Here is a 17,994-nt window from a genome sequence, read left to right as displayed (position 1 = left end):
TATTGTGTGGAATTCAATGTGTGTGCGTGTGCAACACACACAATTATAGTACTACACTTTAAATTCTACTGTAAGAAATGGCAATATACGTGTACTTTCAATGCCTTTACTTAAAGATTTTTCCAGAGCTTAACATTACTTCAAATTCCTGTTATTTTAGGATGTTGTACATCTTGTTTGTATATTTGAGAATGCACACATATATGTTGTAGAAATATATAGTTGCTTCTATACTCATAACATACAAGATGCATTCTCATATATACATTTCCACAGACACCTGAGAATGCACAGCTGATATCTACAGTCCTGCAAAAAGGATATTCTTAACATGATTTTCAGTTTACTTCTCAGTAATTGTAGCTAGCACCTCAACCATATGCACCCTGGCCTTGAATGCAATTGTGACAGCTGCTGGAGAGTGAAGAGAACAGGGGTAGCGAGAACTCTTTACACCACAGTTTTAACTGATATGCTCCTGTAATATGCTAACTTAAATGGAGAAACACTAGTAATAATTTTAGTGCTCACAGAAGCATGAAAGAAGAAAAGTCAGTGCATGTGATTTACTGTGCCTGATAAATCATGCTGGAACCATAGAGGTACATTAGGAAAGGTGGCCACCAAAAAAGTAATCACCCACAGCTGAAGGTTATCTCAAACTCACTGAAGGGAAAATAATATTTCCTTTTTATCAATATATATTAAACAGTATCCTTGGAGCATTTGTTTTATTCCCTGGTGTGATTTAAACAGCTCCAGTACGTTTAGATTAGGGATGAGTGAACTCTACTTAGCTTTCCTCTTGATCTGCTCATTATCTTCTGAGCTTTTTACTGAGAGTTCTTTGAGAAAAACTGGAATGCTGGTACACCTGGATGAGCTCCCCACTAGCCCTCTGTGGTTCTCCTTCCTGAACAAGGGTGTGTGTAGATAAGAATCAACAGCTGTGAGGACTAGCTGGCAAGCAATGGTATAAGTCTTGAGGACCATTTCCATATTACCTGGATGCATCTAAGCCTACTAAGGAATATATTTTCCAACTAAGAATGGAACACAACTGTAATTTCAAAGCATTTTGGTTCAATTAATTGGGCTGCAAGGAAGTACAGTTTGCATGTATCTACAGCTCTTGCCACTTATTCAGGAGCAAACCGGCCTTAAAAATGAAGCGTCACCAGGCAGCCCTTCCTGCTGGTTTTCCCACATGTGCCCTTTCTAAATTTGTTCGGCAAATGAGTAGCTAGCAATGACAGGCTGGTGGTGAACTCAGAACAACCTGCACCAGATTGTTGTAGTGTTGCTGGTTTGGCCTCTAAAGAGCTTGAGTTGGTCATCTCAAACATTTGTAATATTACTAGTAACGGTATTGCATCCATACCATAGAGATCACTAATTATTCAAGAACTGCAAGTAGTAACTTTGTTTGAAATTCACGCACAATCTAAATCAACAATAATATATCCAGTGGTGTTAATATCCTCACCTAATTGCGTTACAGAATTCATGATTCGATTTTTATGATTACTTCCCAGAGTTACTTTTTATAACCAAGACAATTCTCTCCCTTAGATATGAGAATAATATAGTGTGTGTGTGTGTGTGTGTGTGTGTGTGTGTGCGCGCGTGTGTGCTTATTATATACACATATATTAGCATTTCCACTAACCAAAAAGGCTACCTTTGTAAAATATTATTTCTAAAGTTACTTTGTCCCAACTGGAACAATTTTAGTTCAATGGTGCAATATCAAAACAATACTAGTTTGTTATGAATAGACATACTCAGAAGCATTTGTAGAATGTTGTTATTCAGGCTTCTTTCCAGTTCTCTGTGTTTGGTGAAAATAGGCAGAGTGACTCTCTTAAACCTATTTTGCATTTCTGCCCTTAATCTGCATAAATGCAGCTTGCAGCTGTCGTCATTGTGGATTATTAGATCATAAATTACACCAAATTAAGTACCTTTGGAAATATCCCTATTGTAGTGAATCCTAGTTACTGATTTATTACATATTTTTTCTAGCTGCTTATCCAATTAGCGTAAGAGTGCAATTCAAAGCTATTAAATCCAATGGGAGTTTTCCCACTGATTTAAATGGGATGTTGATTGCATTCCGCATTAGCTGCAGCTCTCAATTTCTTCTATTTTAAGCCTAATTTGTGACAAGGGATTCTTCTCCAGTTCTAAGATAAGTTGTTGCATAACTGTTTTATTAATTATTTGACCGCCTTTGAAAATAAAAGGTTGGGCTAATGATTTTATTATACTTAAACACTTTCTTACCATTTTCTTTATTTCAATAGTCACTGTGCTGCTTCATGGAATATCTGAAAACTAACCGCACATTTAGGCAACACAGTCTGCAGATTACATCCTGCCCACCAAGAACAACTTCACCAAGTTACTAGCTGTGCAGCGCAGTGCAGGTTTATGTAGGTTATTTGGAATACAGGATATAAAACTGCACAGCATGTAATATCTACACTGCTTATTTCTTAGATCAGACATGTGTTTAATCCGATGCAATTTCAATACCCATTTAAGAAACAGATCACACTGCATGTGGGCGCTTTAATTTGCAGTCAATAAATACAACTTGAGCTCTTCTCTCTTTGGCAATCACTCGCAGCCAAGTAAGATTTCTTCCATAAACACGGTTTTAAAAATGAGTCCGTAAGTGTGACTGCGGAGGCCAATTCTGGATCCACACGTCCTTCCACAGTGGGGACATTGGTTTCCAGGTGGGAGTTGATCACGGTGTGGATTTGCCAAGCGTGCCTTCCTCTTAGCACATTTTCCCCTTGCATCCTGAGTTTGAGTGTCTTCAAGGCCTATGACACCTTTGGTAAAGGCTGTTCTCCAACTGGAACGCTCGCAGGCCAGTGTTTCCCAAATGTCAGTGTTTATACAACTTTTTTTTAGATTTGCCTTGAGACAGTCTTTAAACCTCTTTTGTTGACCACCAGCATTACGCTTTCCATTTTTAAGTTCGGAATAGAGTAGTTGCTTTGGAAGATGACCATCCGCACAACATGACCAGTCCAACAAAGTTGATGTTGAAGAATCATAGCTTCAACACTGGTGATCTTAGCTTCTTCCAGTACACTGATATTAGTTCGCCTGTCTTCCCAAGTGATGTGTAAAATTTTTCAGAGACACAGTTGATGGAATCTTTTGAGGAGTTAGAGATGGTGTTTATAAGCAGTCCATGTTTCACAAGCATATAGTATAGTTGGTAGTACAATAGCTTTGTAAACAAGCATTTTGGTTTCCCTGTGAATGTCCCAGTCCTCAAACACTCTGCACTTCAATTGGGAGAAAGCAGCACTCGCAGAGCTTAGGCGATGCTGGATTTCGGCATCAATGTTGGCCCTTGTGGAAAGATAACTGCCTAGGCAGTAGAAGTGATCGACATTTTCCAATGTTACACCAATGAGTTGGATTTGTGGTGCTGCAGAGGGGTTATTTTGTAGTTGTTGGTACAGCACTTTGGTTTTTTGGATGTTGAGTGATAGGCCAAGCTTTTCGTAAGCTTCTGCAAAGATATTTAGGATGGTTTGGAGGTCATGCTCTGAGCGTGCGCACACTACGTTGTCAACAGCATACTGAAGCTCTATGATGGAAGTTACAGTCACCTTACTCTTTGCTTTCAGCCTGCTCAGATTGAAGAGCTTTCCATCTGTTTGATATATGATTTCTACTCCGGTGGGGAGTTTCCCTTCAAGAAAGTGTAGGATCATGGCAATGAAAATAATGAATAGAGTTGGGGCAATAACACAACCCTGTTTAACGCCTGATCCCACTGTGAATGGTTCACTTTGAGAGCCATTGTTATCTGTGATTGTTGCTGTCATATTATCATGGAGGAACCGAATGATGTTATCTGGGTAGCCAATTTTCAGAAGGACAGTCCACAGGGCATTACAATTTACAGTGTTGAAAGCCTTAGTCAGGTCAATAAACGCCATATACAGCGTTTGGTTTTGCTCTCTGCATTTTTCTTGAAGCTGTCGAGTGGTGAAAATAATGTCCACTGTCCCCCTAGAAGGCTGAAAACCATTTTGGGATTCAGGAAGGGTCACCTCGGATATTATTACAAGACTGTTTGCTAAGACTGATCCTTGCAGGAATTTTGTTGGTCGCAGCTAATAGAGAGATGCCTCGATAGTTTCCACAATAAGTTCTGTCACCTTTTTTAAAGAGATTGATAATTTTGGCATCCCTAAAGTCTGCTGGGATTTCTTCTCTTTCCCAGATTTTTTCAATGAGCTTGTGAAGTTGTTGTGTAAGTTCAATTCCACCCACTTTGAAGATTGCGGCAGGTATACAACTTGGGCACAGTTGCATCCAACCCTTTGAACAAAACTTACACAAAAGTGTGATATTACCACATTAATGATATAGTACTTGTGTAGCTATCTGTGTCCTTCCCATGTAATGTACATTCTATATGTTTGGGAAATCGCAGAATCAGAAGAGACCGAAAGATTAATCTAGTTCGACCCCCTGCAATGCAGAAATCACAGCTAAAGCTCTCTCCTCGGTTCCCATTGAATTCAAAACATATGTGTACATATTGGGCTTAAAAAATCAGAATAGCTACAGAGCTGATAGTTCTTGTACCCATTTTTTAAAACTATGGCGCAATGTAACTTCATCTCTCTTTATCAGTTCTGGATTGCCCTCCAACCCCACAGAGCAGATTTGAGGTGAACAGTGGCATTCATGAAGAGGAAGGGGAAATTATGTTGTGCAAATGAAAATCCCTGCACTAACAGAAGTACTTTGTTGGACACTGCCCTTAATCAGGAAAAAATGGTGTAGGAATACCCAAAATGACTACTCATTATGGAGCATCATCTTTTGAACTATGATGCACCTGCTTTTCTGAATGATTTGCTAACAACAACCTGTTCCTTTCATCACAAAACACAGCTTGTTTTGTTAAATGTTTTGGATGCTGACAAAATATTCTGCTTTTAAATCTGTTTATCCACAAAAGAGGTTTGGTTTAGCCAATGAACCTTTAACAGCAGATAAACAACAGATGTATTGGAAGATTTTCTCAGTTTTGCTTCCAAAAACTATTGTATTTTGCCTGTCCATTAAAGTGGCAAGAGAAGGATAAGCACCTTTTCAGAAAATGCTGTAATACAGCTCCAAGGGGGGGGGGGTGTCACTTGGAAAGTTAAGAGAGAAATGCCTTTTCCATGAAATACTTTGTTCATGAGAGAATAATTTGAAGTATTCTACAGAACAATTGAAACACGGTCTCCTTGAGTCTCCAACAATTCCTACTGACAAAAAAATAGAATAATATTCCTGGCAAAAGAAGAATAAAAAGAACAGAAGGCATTAGAAAGCTTTTACCATCTATGTAGTTCTTCCTTGATGTGGTAGTTCCGCTTCACTTTGGTAAAGTTTTATTTTTAAAAGCAACTCGAAACCTCATTTCAACAGACCTAGAAATTGCATCACTGTCTTTTAGTCTCCATAGGTTTTAACTGTAATATCTTATATGCCATTTTATAACTTGTGAAGCACTAATTACATTTCTAAATTGTATCTCATTATAGAGATCAGATATGTCCTTGACCAACACTGTCTGTTGACTCCAACAGCACCTATATACTCAAAGTCAAAGCCCTGCATGAGGTTTGAATAAGTCTGCATGAAATTACCGACATGGTAAAAATTACTGAAAAGGAAATAAAGAGAGGATGGGAAATGATTGATGCATTAAAAGACAAGTAGCTAGTTTCAAAGGAGACTAAATAAGAGAAATATGGATAAGAAATAAGAAAGGTGGCACAATTTTCAGCAATTCCCTCTCCCCTCTGCATCCCCCAAAATCTGCTCTGTAGGATTAGGTTATGCTCCAGGGAGATTTTGTGGGAGTGAAAGGGGAGTGAATTTCCAAAAATTGCTCTCTCTTCTGCTCTGTTGATGGATGCCTTCCATCAGAAGAGAGGAATCATGGGAATATCACCCACTGACTGACATGTAGTTCTTTGGGGTCTATCTAAAGTGTAGCTTCACTAACTTACAGCACAATTCTATACTGTACATAACTACCCAAAAGTAAGCCCCATTAAGTTCAGTTGGGGCTTGATCCCAGGAAACTGGGTATAAGGCTGCAGTTGAATATCATATTATTGTTAAGCCATTAACTTCTAAAAGGGGGCGGTGCAGACTTTCATTTTATCAATCAATTAAATAATTGATAGGGTGTTTTCCCAAGTTTTAAGGATATTTGTGTGAAATTTGGTTGCTTGTATTTCAATTTCTCTGAGGGTTGGCTTAATCAGGCTGAAGTGTGAAGTTTCTTCTGATAACTGGGCTGTATTAGGTTTTGGAACTGCTTTCCAGCTAATCTTCTGCTTGTAATATTTCATACATTCTCAGTAAAACAGCCTCTGCTCACTTTGGGCTCCAACATATTGGGGGTGTTGGAAAACCTAGATTCAGGATTTACACATTGATAGAAACTTAAAGCTAGGAAGTCCAATTCTCCAAATAACATTCACAGTTGTCCACATGTTAGATGGAGTTTGCTATTGGTCTGGATATCTCATTTACATGTTAATATAATGCAAGATAAACGATTTACTTCAGTGAAAGATTAAAACACAGAAGTAAAATGTGCTATAATGATATAAACCCTTTAAATACTTGGGAAAATTGCCATAGAGTTTTATTTTATTATGAATGTGAAATGCATGAAAATGCAAAACTATTAAAACACTTATTTCTTATTCACTTCCCTCAGATATGGAGTCCATGCCGTTCTTTTAATCATTAATCTTGCTTTATGTTATGCAACCTCTGCAGTAACAAAACACTTTTGTATTTTTGACAGCCTTCTTTTTTCTGTGTAAATTTTTAAGCATGAATATGATGCCAGATTAATGGTGTACACTGATCGCCACATTCTTTTATAACTGATTTTGCTCTTCATTTCTTTACTTAGCGGAGCCTTTTCACTTCTCATGGTCACGTACACTAAATAAACAGCAGTGTATTAAAGCAAGTGGAGGCTGCAATATGAAATAAATAGTAAAGCCACCAGGCCACTAGAGAGTTTCAAAGTGGTAGCAAGAAAGAAAAGCTCAGACAGGCTGACAAGCCATGGAAAGATGGTTCAGTAACTTTTATCAGCAGACGTAGTAAAAGTGGCAACACTAACTTTAAAGAGTATTGCAATAATAATGAAAAAAAACTCACCTACCTAGTAATATTGGTGTATGTAAATCCATGAAGTAAAAGCGCACACAGTACCAATTAATTGTTCCCTTCATTATCAGATCTAATGAACAAAAAGTCCTCCTTGTACAAGGATTGCTTGGCTAAGAAAGCAATCCTATACACAAAATGCTAGTGGTAAAGGAAGGCTGTGTAAGTAAACCAGCATAAAGTTACTCCAGATCCAAAACCCATTCAGCAATTGCTGATCATACTCTGCCTAAGCCTGGCATAAGGAAAACAAGCCTTTTAAATAGTGTTGATGCTTGGTTGCCAGGTCACATGACTGTGACTCAGTATCCAGCCAAAGTCTCCCCTCTCTGGTTCCACTCCTGGAATGCTCCATTTTGAAGTACTTACGCTGGACTTGGCTCAGTCAGTTTCTGCTCAGCTAAGTGAGCCCCAGTTGAGCCATGATGAGCATGTTGGCTGAGCCAGAGTTGGGGACTAAACATTGACTGAGTCTGGGTGAGCTGGGAATCTCCAAGTTCAGACAGAGATCTGCTGTATCTTAAGATGCCCAGAGGATCTTCAATCACTTCAATCAGGCATAGGCAAACTCAGCCCTTCAGATGTTTTTGAGACTACAATTCCCATCATCCCTGACCACTGGTCATGTTAGCTAGGGATGATGGGAGCTGTAGTCCCAAAACATCTGGAGGGCCAAGTTTGCCTATGCCTGACTTCAATCAATCATCCATTTTATTTGTATGCTGGGGTTTCAAAGTTCAAACCATGCTCAAGGTGACTTACAACATATTTTAAAAATCACACACACACACACACACACACACACACACACACACACACCAGCAACAAGAGTAACAGCAATCCCTTCCCAACAAAAACCTCTGAACAATACCCCAGCCCAAAATTTTGTATACAGCAGCCTCGGCTTTTGTAATGGCCCCACCCTCCCAGGCCAAGTAGGAAAAGGCCTGCGAGGCAGGGAGCAGATCTTCCAGGCCTCACAGCCAATAGGATTACCCATTGAAAAAGGAGCAAAGTCAGGTTTGTTTGTTTTTGAATTTCCCTCATCTTACATGCATTTGACTTTCATGATTTCAACCATAGGCAGTTGAAGGTGGGCTGGTTGAAATGGTGCAGGTCAAGTCGTAAGCAAGGCAGAGATCTTAGAAACTCTTTTCGTGCTGGGTACACTTGGGGCTAATGAGTGTGAAAAGAGCTTTGAAGCTCTCCACCTTCCTTGCTGGGCAATACTCTGCTCATCGCTGTGGTTCTGGGAGGCTTTAGGGTGCTCTCATGAGATCTCACACAAACATCCCTTGCTTTCCAGAGGTGGTATGGTAAGCTGGCCTTGTCTAGGAAGCAAGGCCCAGAGCTTAAAAATTCTCTCTGCACCACTTAACTTAAGTGGACCAGAGGCAAAATGAGCTTTTAAACTCTTGGCCTGACTTTATGGACGAGGCCTCCTCAACACACACCAACTCTGGGAGCATTTGACTATACACAATTTTTGCATAAACACGTAACCCTTGGAACCAAATCCCGAGATAACACGAGGGATTATTATAAAACCGGACTGACCATTTTCTAAATTCTAAATAAATAAATAAGAAACCAAGGGAGAAAGAATAAATGCTGAAGTTGAAGCTTTTGCCCAGTTACGCTCCTCAATCTTGGGACTGAGCAGTCTATGGTCATACAGCATAAATAATTTGACACATTCTCTGAGGCAATCTTCTTTAGTATCATTTCACATGATCCATAATACTATCATAACTGTACTCTAGCATATATGAAGCACTGGAAATTGGCAAACACAGTGTACGGGGATTAAAAACCAGTAGGAAAATAAATATGAGAGGGAAAGTGTTATGGGTCTACATCTTTGGGGGCAGTACAACTGAATTGTTTCAGCACTTTATTATAAGGTTCCCCACGAAACATCCAGTAAAGCCCAGCAGGTTATATCCAGTGAAAAACTCCTACTAGTGCAAAGTCTTCTGCCTGAACAACGGGACTTTCTCTTCCTGCACAAAACATTTCTGGGTTTTCTCCCAACATTTTGGAATAGTTTGCACAGAGAGCAGGCAGAAATCCTTGCATAACATGATGATTTTGTTAGATGCCACTGTAGTGGCAGTTCTTACATTTTAAAAAAGATGGGTGATTGTACTTGGGTGATTTGCTAAACGCTCTCTCTCTCTCTCTCATTAATGTGTGTGAACTATATTACAGGATATATAAATTCTAAGGCAGCCTGCATTAGAATCATATTTGTTTAGTTTTCCAGTTTAAACTTAATACTGAAATGGATACAACCTATGCTGCCCAGAAATGCAATAAACAAAAACAGATGGGCAGCATCTGTTAATTGTAAACATCACTTCTGGGGTATCACTGAATTTATTTTTGTATTATACCTACACTGAAGCTTCTGCTAATGAGAATGTTTCATTCCTGGTGCATACTATCTAGCCAATGACCTTTTAAACTTAAACGATGGTGACAATAAGAGAAAAAGAACAGATATTGCATTCAGCTGCATTATGCTCATGATTTCCTTCATTTGACTTTAACCTAAGGTTAAATGGATGCAGTTAGTGACAATTTGTCTTCACATTACCTGATGTGCTATAATCAAATCTCATGATTCATTGTTCATCTGAAAAGGTACAGGTGCAGATTAAAGTCATTACCTAGGATGACTTACCATGTAGCTATTCTTGGTTTGGGTGTCCCCCCCCCTTTTCCTTTCCCAACCATTGAGTGATCTAAGCACTATGAATTTCTAAAATTAAATAAGCTGGTCTCCTCTTTAGGCATTTCCATATGAGTTAATGTTATGTTTCTGGATGGAGGCAAAGTCAGGTTATTATCCATTATGGCAGACCTCTATCATGGTAAATTACTTTAAAATCTGAAAAAGGAGTAGGAGAGATGGGAAACCTGTGGTCCTCCACATGTTGTTGGTTTCCATGGCCGATGGTCAGGGATGATGAGATTTGTACAGGCACAGATACCACAGGTTCCCCATCTATGCTTTAGAGAGTCAGGGAATAAATACTATGCTATGCTTTATTGTGGATGAACTGCACTACAGCCTTAAGGAACAGATGCATTTTTCCAAATGCAAGTGAAAAGAGGAAGGGACAAATTATTCCAAACGCCAAAAACAACATATGTTTCACAACAAAGTGAGGAAAGGTAATTTGCTAGGAGAACTTTCCTCCACTAACAGTGAATTCCCACATTGCTTTTTAAGCATTTCACTGACATACAGACTTCTCCAGTAATTTGGGGAAGGGGAGTACAATATAGTATTAATACCAATGGACAAGAGTATACATTACAATGTGATATTCTCTTTACAGCTTCCTTCTAGCCTTGTACTTCCACTTTTTGTTCCTCAGTCACACTCTCTCTCACACACACACACACCCCACAATACAATGGGGCTGCACCATCCAAGCCCACCATGCATTTGCACTGCGACAAATGAGACAAATGACAGCTCTGATCTGTGGCCATCTAAGCTCAACACTGTCAGTATTCTCCAACCTCCAGATGAGCAATGTGTCTGCAACCTGGTAAGGGCATTGGGTGGGAGTGTTTGCTGCTCACATCTCTTACTCACACAGTAAGCCCCAAAGTAATAAAAACGATATGATTAAAAATAATAGTTGAAATACACCAAAACACATTTAGAACAGGCAATTAAATTACCGTTTTCATTTACAGCATCCCGTACTCTGCGTCACCTGCACCTTTGTTTCCAAAGGCCTGCCTGCCGCAGAAAAGCCTCAACTGTGGACACCCTCAACTGTGTTTCTGATATTGATGGGGCAGAGGAAAGGTACTCACCTGAGGATCATTGTACCCGGGCATGTTCATATAGGAAGATACTACGCTGCAAGCAGCCTGGGCTCAAGCCATATAGGGCTTTATAGGTCACTTCCCGCACCTTGAATTGTGCCTGGAAAGGGACGGGTAACTAGTGCAGTTGCTGGATCAAGGGAGGAACATGTTCCCTGTGACTGGCCCCAGTCAGCATTCCAGACCAGCTGAAACTTCCAAACACTTTTCAAAGGCAGCCCCAAACATAACATGTTGAAAAGATCCATTAGCAATGCTGCAAGCGAACATTCAAGGTTCGTTATTAACAATAATAGTTTTTTCTGTTCTTTTTATTCATAGGCATGCACATGAGCAAGAGAACCACATTTGGAGCTTAGGTTTCACTTCTTAACACTGCAGCCATTCTCACTACCCATGAAGCTTTCTCCCAAGCGTATATGGTCTTTCTTTCGATGCCAGCATCAGTGTATTTTAAACGTGTTGTTTTGAACGTATCTTAAATATGATGTATGTTACACATGCCATTGTACTGCAGAAAACAAAAGAGGGAAATGCTCACCTGTAGCCAAAGCCTATTTCCTGGAATGGTCTTGCCATTGGCAGTGCATTGGAAAGTAGCAAACTGGCCAGCATTGACTTCTACACTCTGGACACGGAGGAAATGGGGTGTGCTGGCTGTTGAGAATAAAGAGAGGAGGGAAACATGTTATTAGCATTGTATTTTTCTAATTAATTCATCTGTTTGACAGCCATTTTAAATACTTCCTTAAGAGTCCCAAAATGTGTACTAAAATATCTGACTCTAATTGTGCCTAATATAATAAGGCTGTTTTACATTTCTAATATTACTTTCTTACAAGAATCCAGGATATGACAAAATATAAAGGTGCTAGCTTATTGTTCCTACTGAGGAAATTATATTAGGCTACTAAGCCTTTGATAAAACGTTTCAATGTTTATAAAGGTTAGACTGAAATTTAATTGATATTTTGAACAAAACCACAGCAGATATTTATACTAGCTACTAGACAAGAACTGTACAAAGTTGTCAAGAAAACTATTTTTAAGCCAGGTGTTTTATAGGTATATAGGAAATGTGTTTTAGAGCAATTGCATGATATACTGTTTTAGGGAGCAATCCTATATGCAAGAAGCTGATGTAAAGCAAGTCATCAGAAATTAAGGCACACCTGGTCCAAACTTGTTCTGGACTTCCTCATAGCTCTAGCTTCTGTTATACATGGCACAATCTACCAAAGACTAAAGTGTACATTGGCTTAAATTCATTTAGCTCTACATTAGACTGTGGACATCAACCGTTTGCCTAACACGTATGTGCATGGTCACGATCACGTGTGATAATCTATCACTAACTAACTTTTCCATTTACTTTTACTTGTATTTTTGCTTTGCATGTAATTAAATGGCAGTGGGCTGCACCAACACTGGCGTAAGTGTGGTTCCACTTATGCAACGCAACTTCCCCTTCCTCCTTCCACCTCGCCACCCCACATCCACATCTCACAACCCTCTGGAGCAAATGTTGAGGATGTGAAATGGGGGAGAAGCAGAACTTCCATTGTACCAGCAGAAGTCTGTTGCACAAGTGGAACGGCAGAGTCGTTTACAATCCAGTCGTTCCACAAAATGTCATTCAGTAGCATATTAAAATGCTGCAAATCTTGAAACAATGGCAACAAGAGTAAAGGCACCAAAGAAAAGGATATGCTAAAGATTAGCATCAACCATGCTGTGACAAAAGAAAAAAGACCTGTTTTAATTTTAATTAGGAAAACTGTATCAGGTAGCTAATACCGGTAATTTCATACAAATGTTTTACAATGGGATTGCAACTGACACACAATGTTATACATTGCATGCTTCCTGTGTAGCAAGGACAGGGTGCTGCTCCAGCTACAGACCATTGAAGAATTTGGGGATCCACATTCAAGAATGAGCTCTCCAGTGGTGTAGTGGTTAAGAGCTGCAGACTCGTAATCTGGTGAACCGGATTCGCGTCTCCGCTCCTCCACATGCAGCTGCTGGGTGACCTTGGGCTAGTCACACTTCTTTGAAGTCTCTCAGCCCCACTCACCTCACAGAGTGTTTGTTGTGGGGGAGGAAGGGAAAGGAGAATGTTAGCCGCTTTGAGACTCCTTCGGGTAGTGATAAAGCGGGATATCAAATCCAAACTCCTCCTCCTCCTCTTCTTCTTCTTCTCCTGATTTACAGCTGCCAAACTGAGCTGGTGATTGGAATGTGGTCCCACTCTGAAATCTACACTCCTCCAAATTTTATGAAACGTTCTGAGGGCTGTATTTAATTTTTCTTTTTTTATACTCAATAACTGCTTCGAGTCTCTAGAGCAGGCATCCCCCAACTCGGCCCTCCAGCTGTTTTGGGACTACAGTTCCCATCATCCCTGACCACTGGTCCTGTTAGCTAGGGATGATGGGAGATGTAGTCCCAAAACAGCTGGAAGGCTGAGTTTGGGGGTGCCTGATTTAGAGAGTGTGGGGCAACTGTCACACACAGCAAAGAATGGCTTCTTCCAGTGGCCGATCAGGGCTTTAGTCTCAAGATTTCTGAGCTGCCCCAGAGCTGGAAAGGACCTTTATCAAGGAGCACACTTTGGGAACAGCAGTGATGCATACCTTTCAACAGTATCTCATAATAATTTCAAATTATAATGCTCAGTCACTTACTGCATGGATGTCCTAAAACCTTCACATCATCAATGGCTAGATATCCTTGGTGCCCTGAAGTTACGACTTCAAAAAATACCTGTAATATGAAAAGGTTGTGTTATCAGTTTTGTCAGTGGACGTAACATTGCAGGAACATGAATATTTTCTATTAAAGCAACACAACTATTTTATTTTTAAAAACCAGTGCTAAGAATTTGCAAAAGGCTTAAAATACCGGATTCAATGGCGAATCAAGTGAACCATTTCATTCACGACTAACTCAATGGCTATTTGCAGCTGATTTACTCATACATTAACTCTATCAATATACAATTCAGTACAAGAGCTCACTATTTCAGCTTTAAGAAAATAGGTCAATAAAATGCAAATAGCAAATGTACCAACTCGACCAAAATAAGAACGGTGCTTTTTAAAAGTTATGCATAGGCAATGCTTCAGGGTTAAATATAATGCACTAAATGCCAGAAAAATTCTATGTTTTTCTAGCATTTTTTTATTTTCTGCATTCATATTTGGATCCAGCCAGATCTGGAGGGCTTACAGTTGTATGATTTAATTATTTCTTCCTAGATAAATACAGTGGCCTGGCTTGCCTCTCATGCAAAGCCAAACTGTGGCTTAGCAGGACTGCATGAGCATGTGAGGTCTCAGAAAAGAGCTTGCAGCAGTTTTGCTCCCCTCCCCCAGTCTTTTTTGCATGCTGCTGCGTGGTTTGACCTAGCATGACGTCCAAACCCAGGTTTGTGATTATGCTCTCTGCAGATAAACCACAAACTGCAAACCCATATTTGGCTAGGGAGAAAAGTTTATATTACTGTTGTTAAGTAAAAGTTTAGTACAAAACCAATTGCATGATAGCTTGTGCAACATAATGAACAACAAAGTTTCCCAAAAAAGTACAATAATGCAAATGTGCTATATAGCTGCATATTGTCATTATAGCTTTCTTTTTTAAATAATAACAATAATTTTTATTCATTTTCAATTAAAAACCTTCCAATTAATGACAAATTAATTCCAATCATACCAAATCATAATACAAACAATACAGCCAATTAAACATTCTAAATTAAAAATAAATAAATTCAGAAGGGGGCTTCCCATGTTCTGGATATTGAGAGATAATGTCCTTCATTTGTTTTCTGCTTTCATTCCAAAACATGATGGATACAGAGGCGGATCTTATGAAACTAATGAAGCTTACGTTCAGGGCCCCTAATGCTGGAGGGGCCCCAGAAGCAACTTTAGTCCACATTGCTTAAAATTTTGGGGGTGTAGTAGACCTAATCTGAATCATACAACTCAAAGTGATTTTGTTGTTGTTGTATATATTTCAAAATTCCAAACTTTGAGAGTCAGTAGCAAAGATGTTGTAAAGGTTTAGTGATATGTCATGTAACAACCCCACTGATGAATATAACAGTGGTTACCCAGACCATGTTGCTGGTTGTGAAGGGGCCCGCATAACAGTTCAAGCTTCAGCGCCCCAAAAATGTATGTCCGCCACTGGATAGATCATTCCAGATGGTACATTGAAGCTGTTAGTAAACTGACTAGTATTTCCACATCTGTATCTAACACGTAGTTCTTAAGCTAACCTAGAGGCAAGTTTTAGGGTCAAAGGCAGAGCTTTCCAAACTTTTCATGTTGGTGACACATTTTTTTAGACATGCATCATTTCGCAACACAGTAATTCAGTTTTACTAGCAAAGTGGAGGTTAAACTAACCCCTTTTCAGCCCCGGGAGGAGTGCAGGGAGCGTTTGTATGACAGATCTACACTCTGCAGCCGGCACAATAACGTGTCGCAACACACAGTTTGGAAAGCTCTGGTCTAAGGGTAAAATAAACACAGTACTAGGTTGTAGCTAAGTCCTACTTGGAGGAGACCTATCAAAAGCAGTGGAAATAAAATATTCCTAGTTTTAATTGTTGAGATTCTTCTTATCCAGGATAGTAGCAGGGAACTCCCCAACCCAAGGCCCTGTTCTATGTCACTGAACATTTCCTCATGATTTGTTTTTAAACCAACTGTGTTGTATCTTCTATGAGAAAGCTTCCTTTGTATTTTATTGATTTTGGCAACTATGGTAAAACTGCTACATTGTTTTATGGGTTTGTTTGTTGCATTTAAAAAAAAAATCTGGATGCTTATATTTTAATGTTTATGCAACTTTAAAAAAAAATTGTAATCCACTTAGAGAAGCCCATTTTGGAATTAAGCGGTAAATAAATAAATAATTTGTTGCTGTTTAAACAGGTAACAGAATTTTATAAAAAAAGAAAAAAGGAACTTAATAGCAATCTTGCATTTAGGACAAGATGGAGGTATTAAGCTGTTTTGTCCCAGCCAATCTTGATATCCATTGCTCCTAGTTCTTTCGATGCTTATAAATAGGCCACAAAAATAAATGGACTATTCTTGTCAGCTGAATTAAGAACTAAGGATCAAAGTAAACCATTCCAAATTTTGGCAGGCCTAGCTTTAAATAATCCAAAATTGGTTAGGCAGAAAAGTATGTTTCAGCGACATAAATATGAAAGCTTTCATAAGCATAGACGATGCATGTTGAAGTCTGATAAGTTAAATCTGCTTTCTTCTCTGAAACTGAAACACAATTATTGCTTTTGATTATGGACTCACTATGGGGTTTTATATTTGGGTGGTCAGTGTGTCTGGAAAGAGAGGGAAATTTTATTATGCATGCATGCATTTGGATATCCTATTATCACTGCTCAAGTATATAAGCTATTAATAACAAGTTTCCTTTTTTAAAGAAAGAAAGAAAACACTCAAGTTTCAAACGAAGTAAATAAAGACTATAAATGCCTTCACATCTATTATTTCATTTAACTCTGGAATAACTGTGAGATAAAAATACTGTACCATTGTATATTGTACTACTTTGCTATTGTACTAAATATCCAGATTGAGGACACTAGTTCATTTGCTATTCTGCAGGAAATAACATAGCTCATGAAACTTGTTTTATCATGTGTGGAGAGGGAACAGCAGCAGCAGCACAGAAACCGTTGATCAGCCCAGGAAGAAAGAGAGACTGCTGGGAAGCCAAGTGTTAAAGCAGAGCTTTCCAAACCATGTGTTGCGACATATTAGTGTGTCAGCTGCAGTGTGTAAGTGTGTCATGCGAACGCTCCCCGTACTCCTCCTGGGGCTGGAAAGGGGTTAGTTTAACCTCTACTTTGCCAGTAAAACTGAATTACTGTGTTGAGAAATGATGCATGTCTAAAAAGTGTGTCACCAACATGAAAAGTTTGCAAATGTCCGTGTTAAAGGGACAACATTAAGTAAGGTGACCCATATAAGGATAAAAGAACCACATTCAGGGCAGCAGAAGTGGGTCCTAAGGCTCACCAGCAGGCAGAGAGCAAAAGAAAGGAGAGGCAGCAGGTGTGGTGGATTGGAAGTATCCAGTGCCTGGAAGAAGCATGTGCAAAGAGATGTGCAGCTGCTGGCATGGGCAGGGCTAGTAAAGTTGGACGGCAGAGATGCAGACCTCCTGGCCAAACTCTGTAAAGGGAATGAGAATCTGGGCAGATATCTGAAATCAGGAGAATTAGAAGCTGGACCAGGAAGGCAGCAGAAGGGACAGACCTTTACACAACATAGGTTTACTGGCCTGTACTTCACCAGCTAGACGAAGCAATGATCGGCAGGAGTTTAAGGATCTCTGGTATTAATTAGACCAGTGGCAGGCCATGGGCCAGTGGTTTGGGCCTGCCACAATGGTGCAATAAGAGAGGATGGCAAGGAATGATCACTTCTGGCATACCAGCTGAAGCTAGTAAAAGACACTCCTAGCCAAAGAGGTCACTTGGCCCTCTAGTGACAAAGATAGATAAAGGAACTTCCCAGCATGAGAACCACCACATTGTACAGCTGACTCATTTTTTAGCTTGTGATCTGCTACGCATATGTCACCTGCTACTGCATTTATGCATCTTATACTGCCTACCCAAAAGCAGAACTTTACATTCACCTCTGTTAAGATCATCTTTAATCCTGTTTCTGTCTTACATAAGCGACATGAACCAATTTTGTGTCATTTAAAAAACAACAGCCCTTAAATATAACTGCAGAAACTGTCATGTTCTGCAGATTATTATTAGTATTTATTATTATTTGTTAAATTTGTATACTGCCCTTCACTCACAAAATTCACAAGATAAAAACACAAAATACATAATAAAAATAAGAA

General features: G+C 39.3%; 1 protein-coding gene across 12 annotated transcripts in view; it reads right to left on the bottom strand.

Annotated features, from left to right (window-relative positions):
* Positions 1-17,994, bottom strand: part of PTPRM (protein tyrosine phosphatase receptor type M) — a 408,835-nt gene that overhangs the window by 236,236 nt on the left and 154,605 nt on the right. For all 12 annotated transcript variants that reach the window (XM_053396503.1, XM_053396505.1, XM_053396504.1 and 9 more), the window contains exons 4-5: positions 13,773-13,851; positions 11,627-11,742 (exon numbers count right to left, since the gene is read on the bottom strand). In XM_053396503.1, the coding sequence (XP_053252478.1) occupies positions 11,627-11,742; positions 13,773-13,851 (195 nt within the window). The remainder of the gene's footprint in view (positions 1-11,626; positions 11,743-13,772; positions 13,852-17,994) is intronic.

The sequence above is a fragment of the Podarcis raffonei genome, chromosome 7 (assembly GCF_027172205.1).
Source record: "Podarcis raffonei isolate rPodRaf1 chromosome 7, rPodRaf1.pri, whole genome shotgun sequence".
NCBI lineage: Eukaryota > Metazoa > Chordata > Lepidosauria > Squamata > Lacertidae > Podarcis > Podarcis raffonei.
This window is presented reverse-complemented; position numbering and strand designations above follow the sequence as displayed.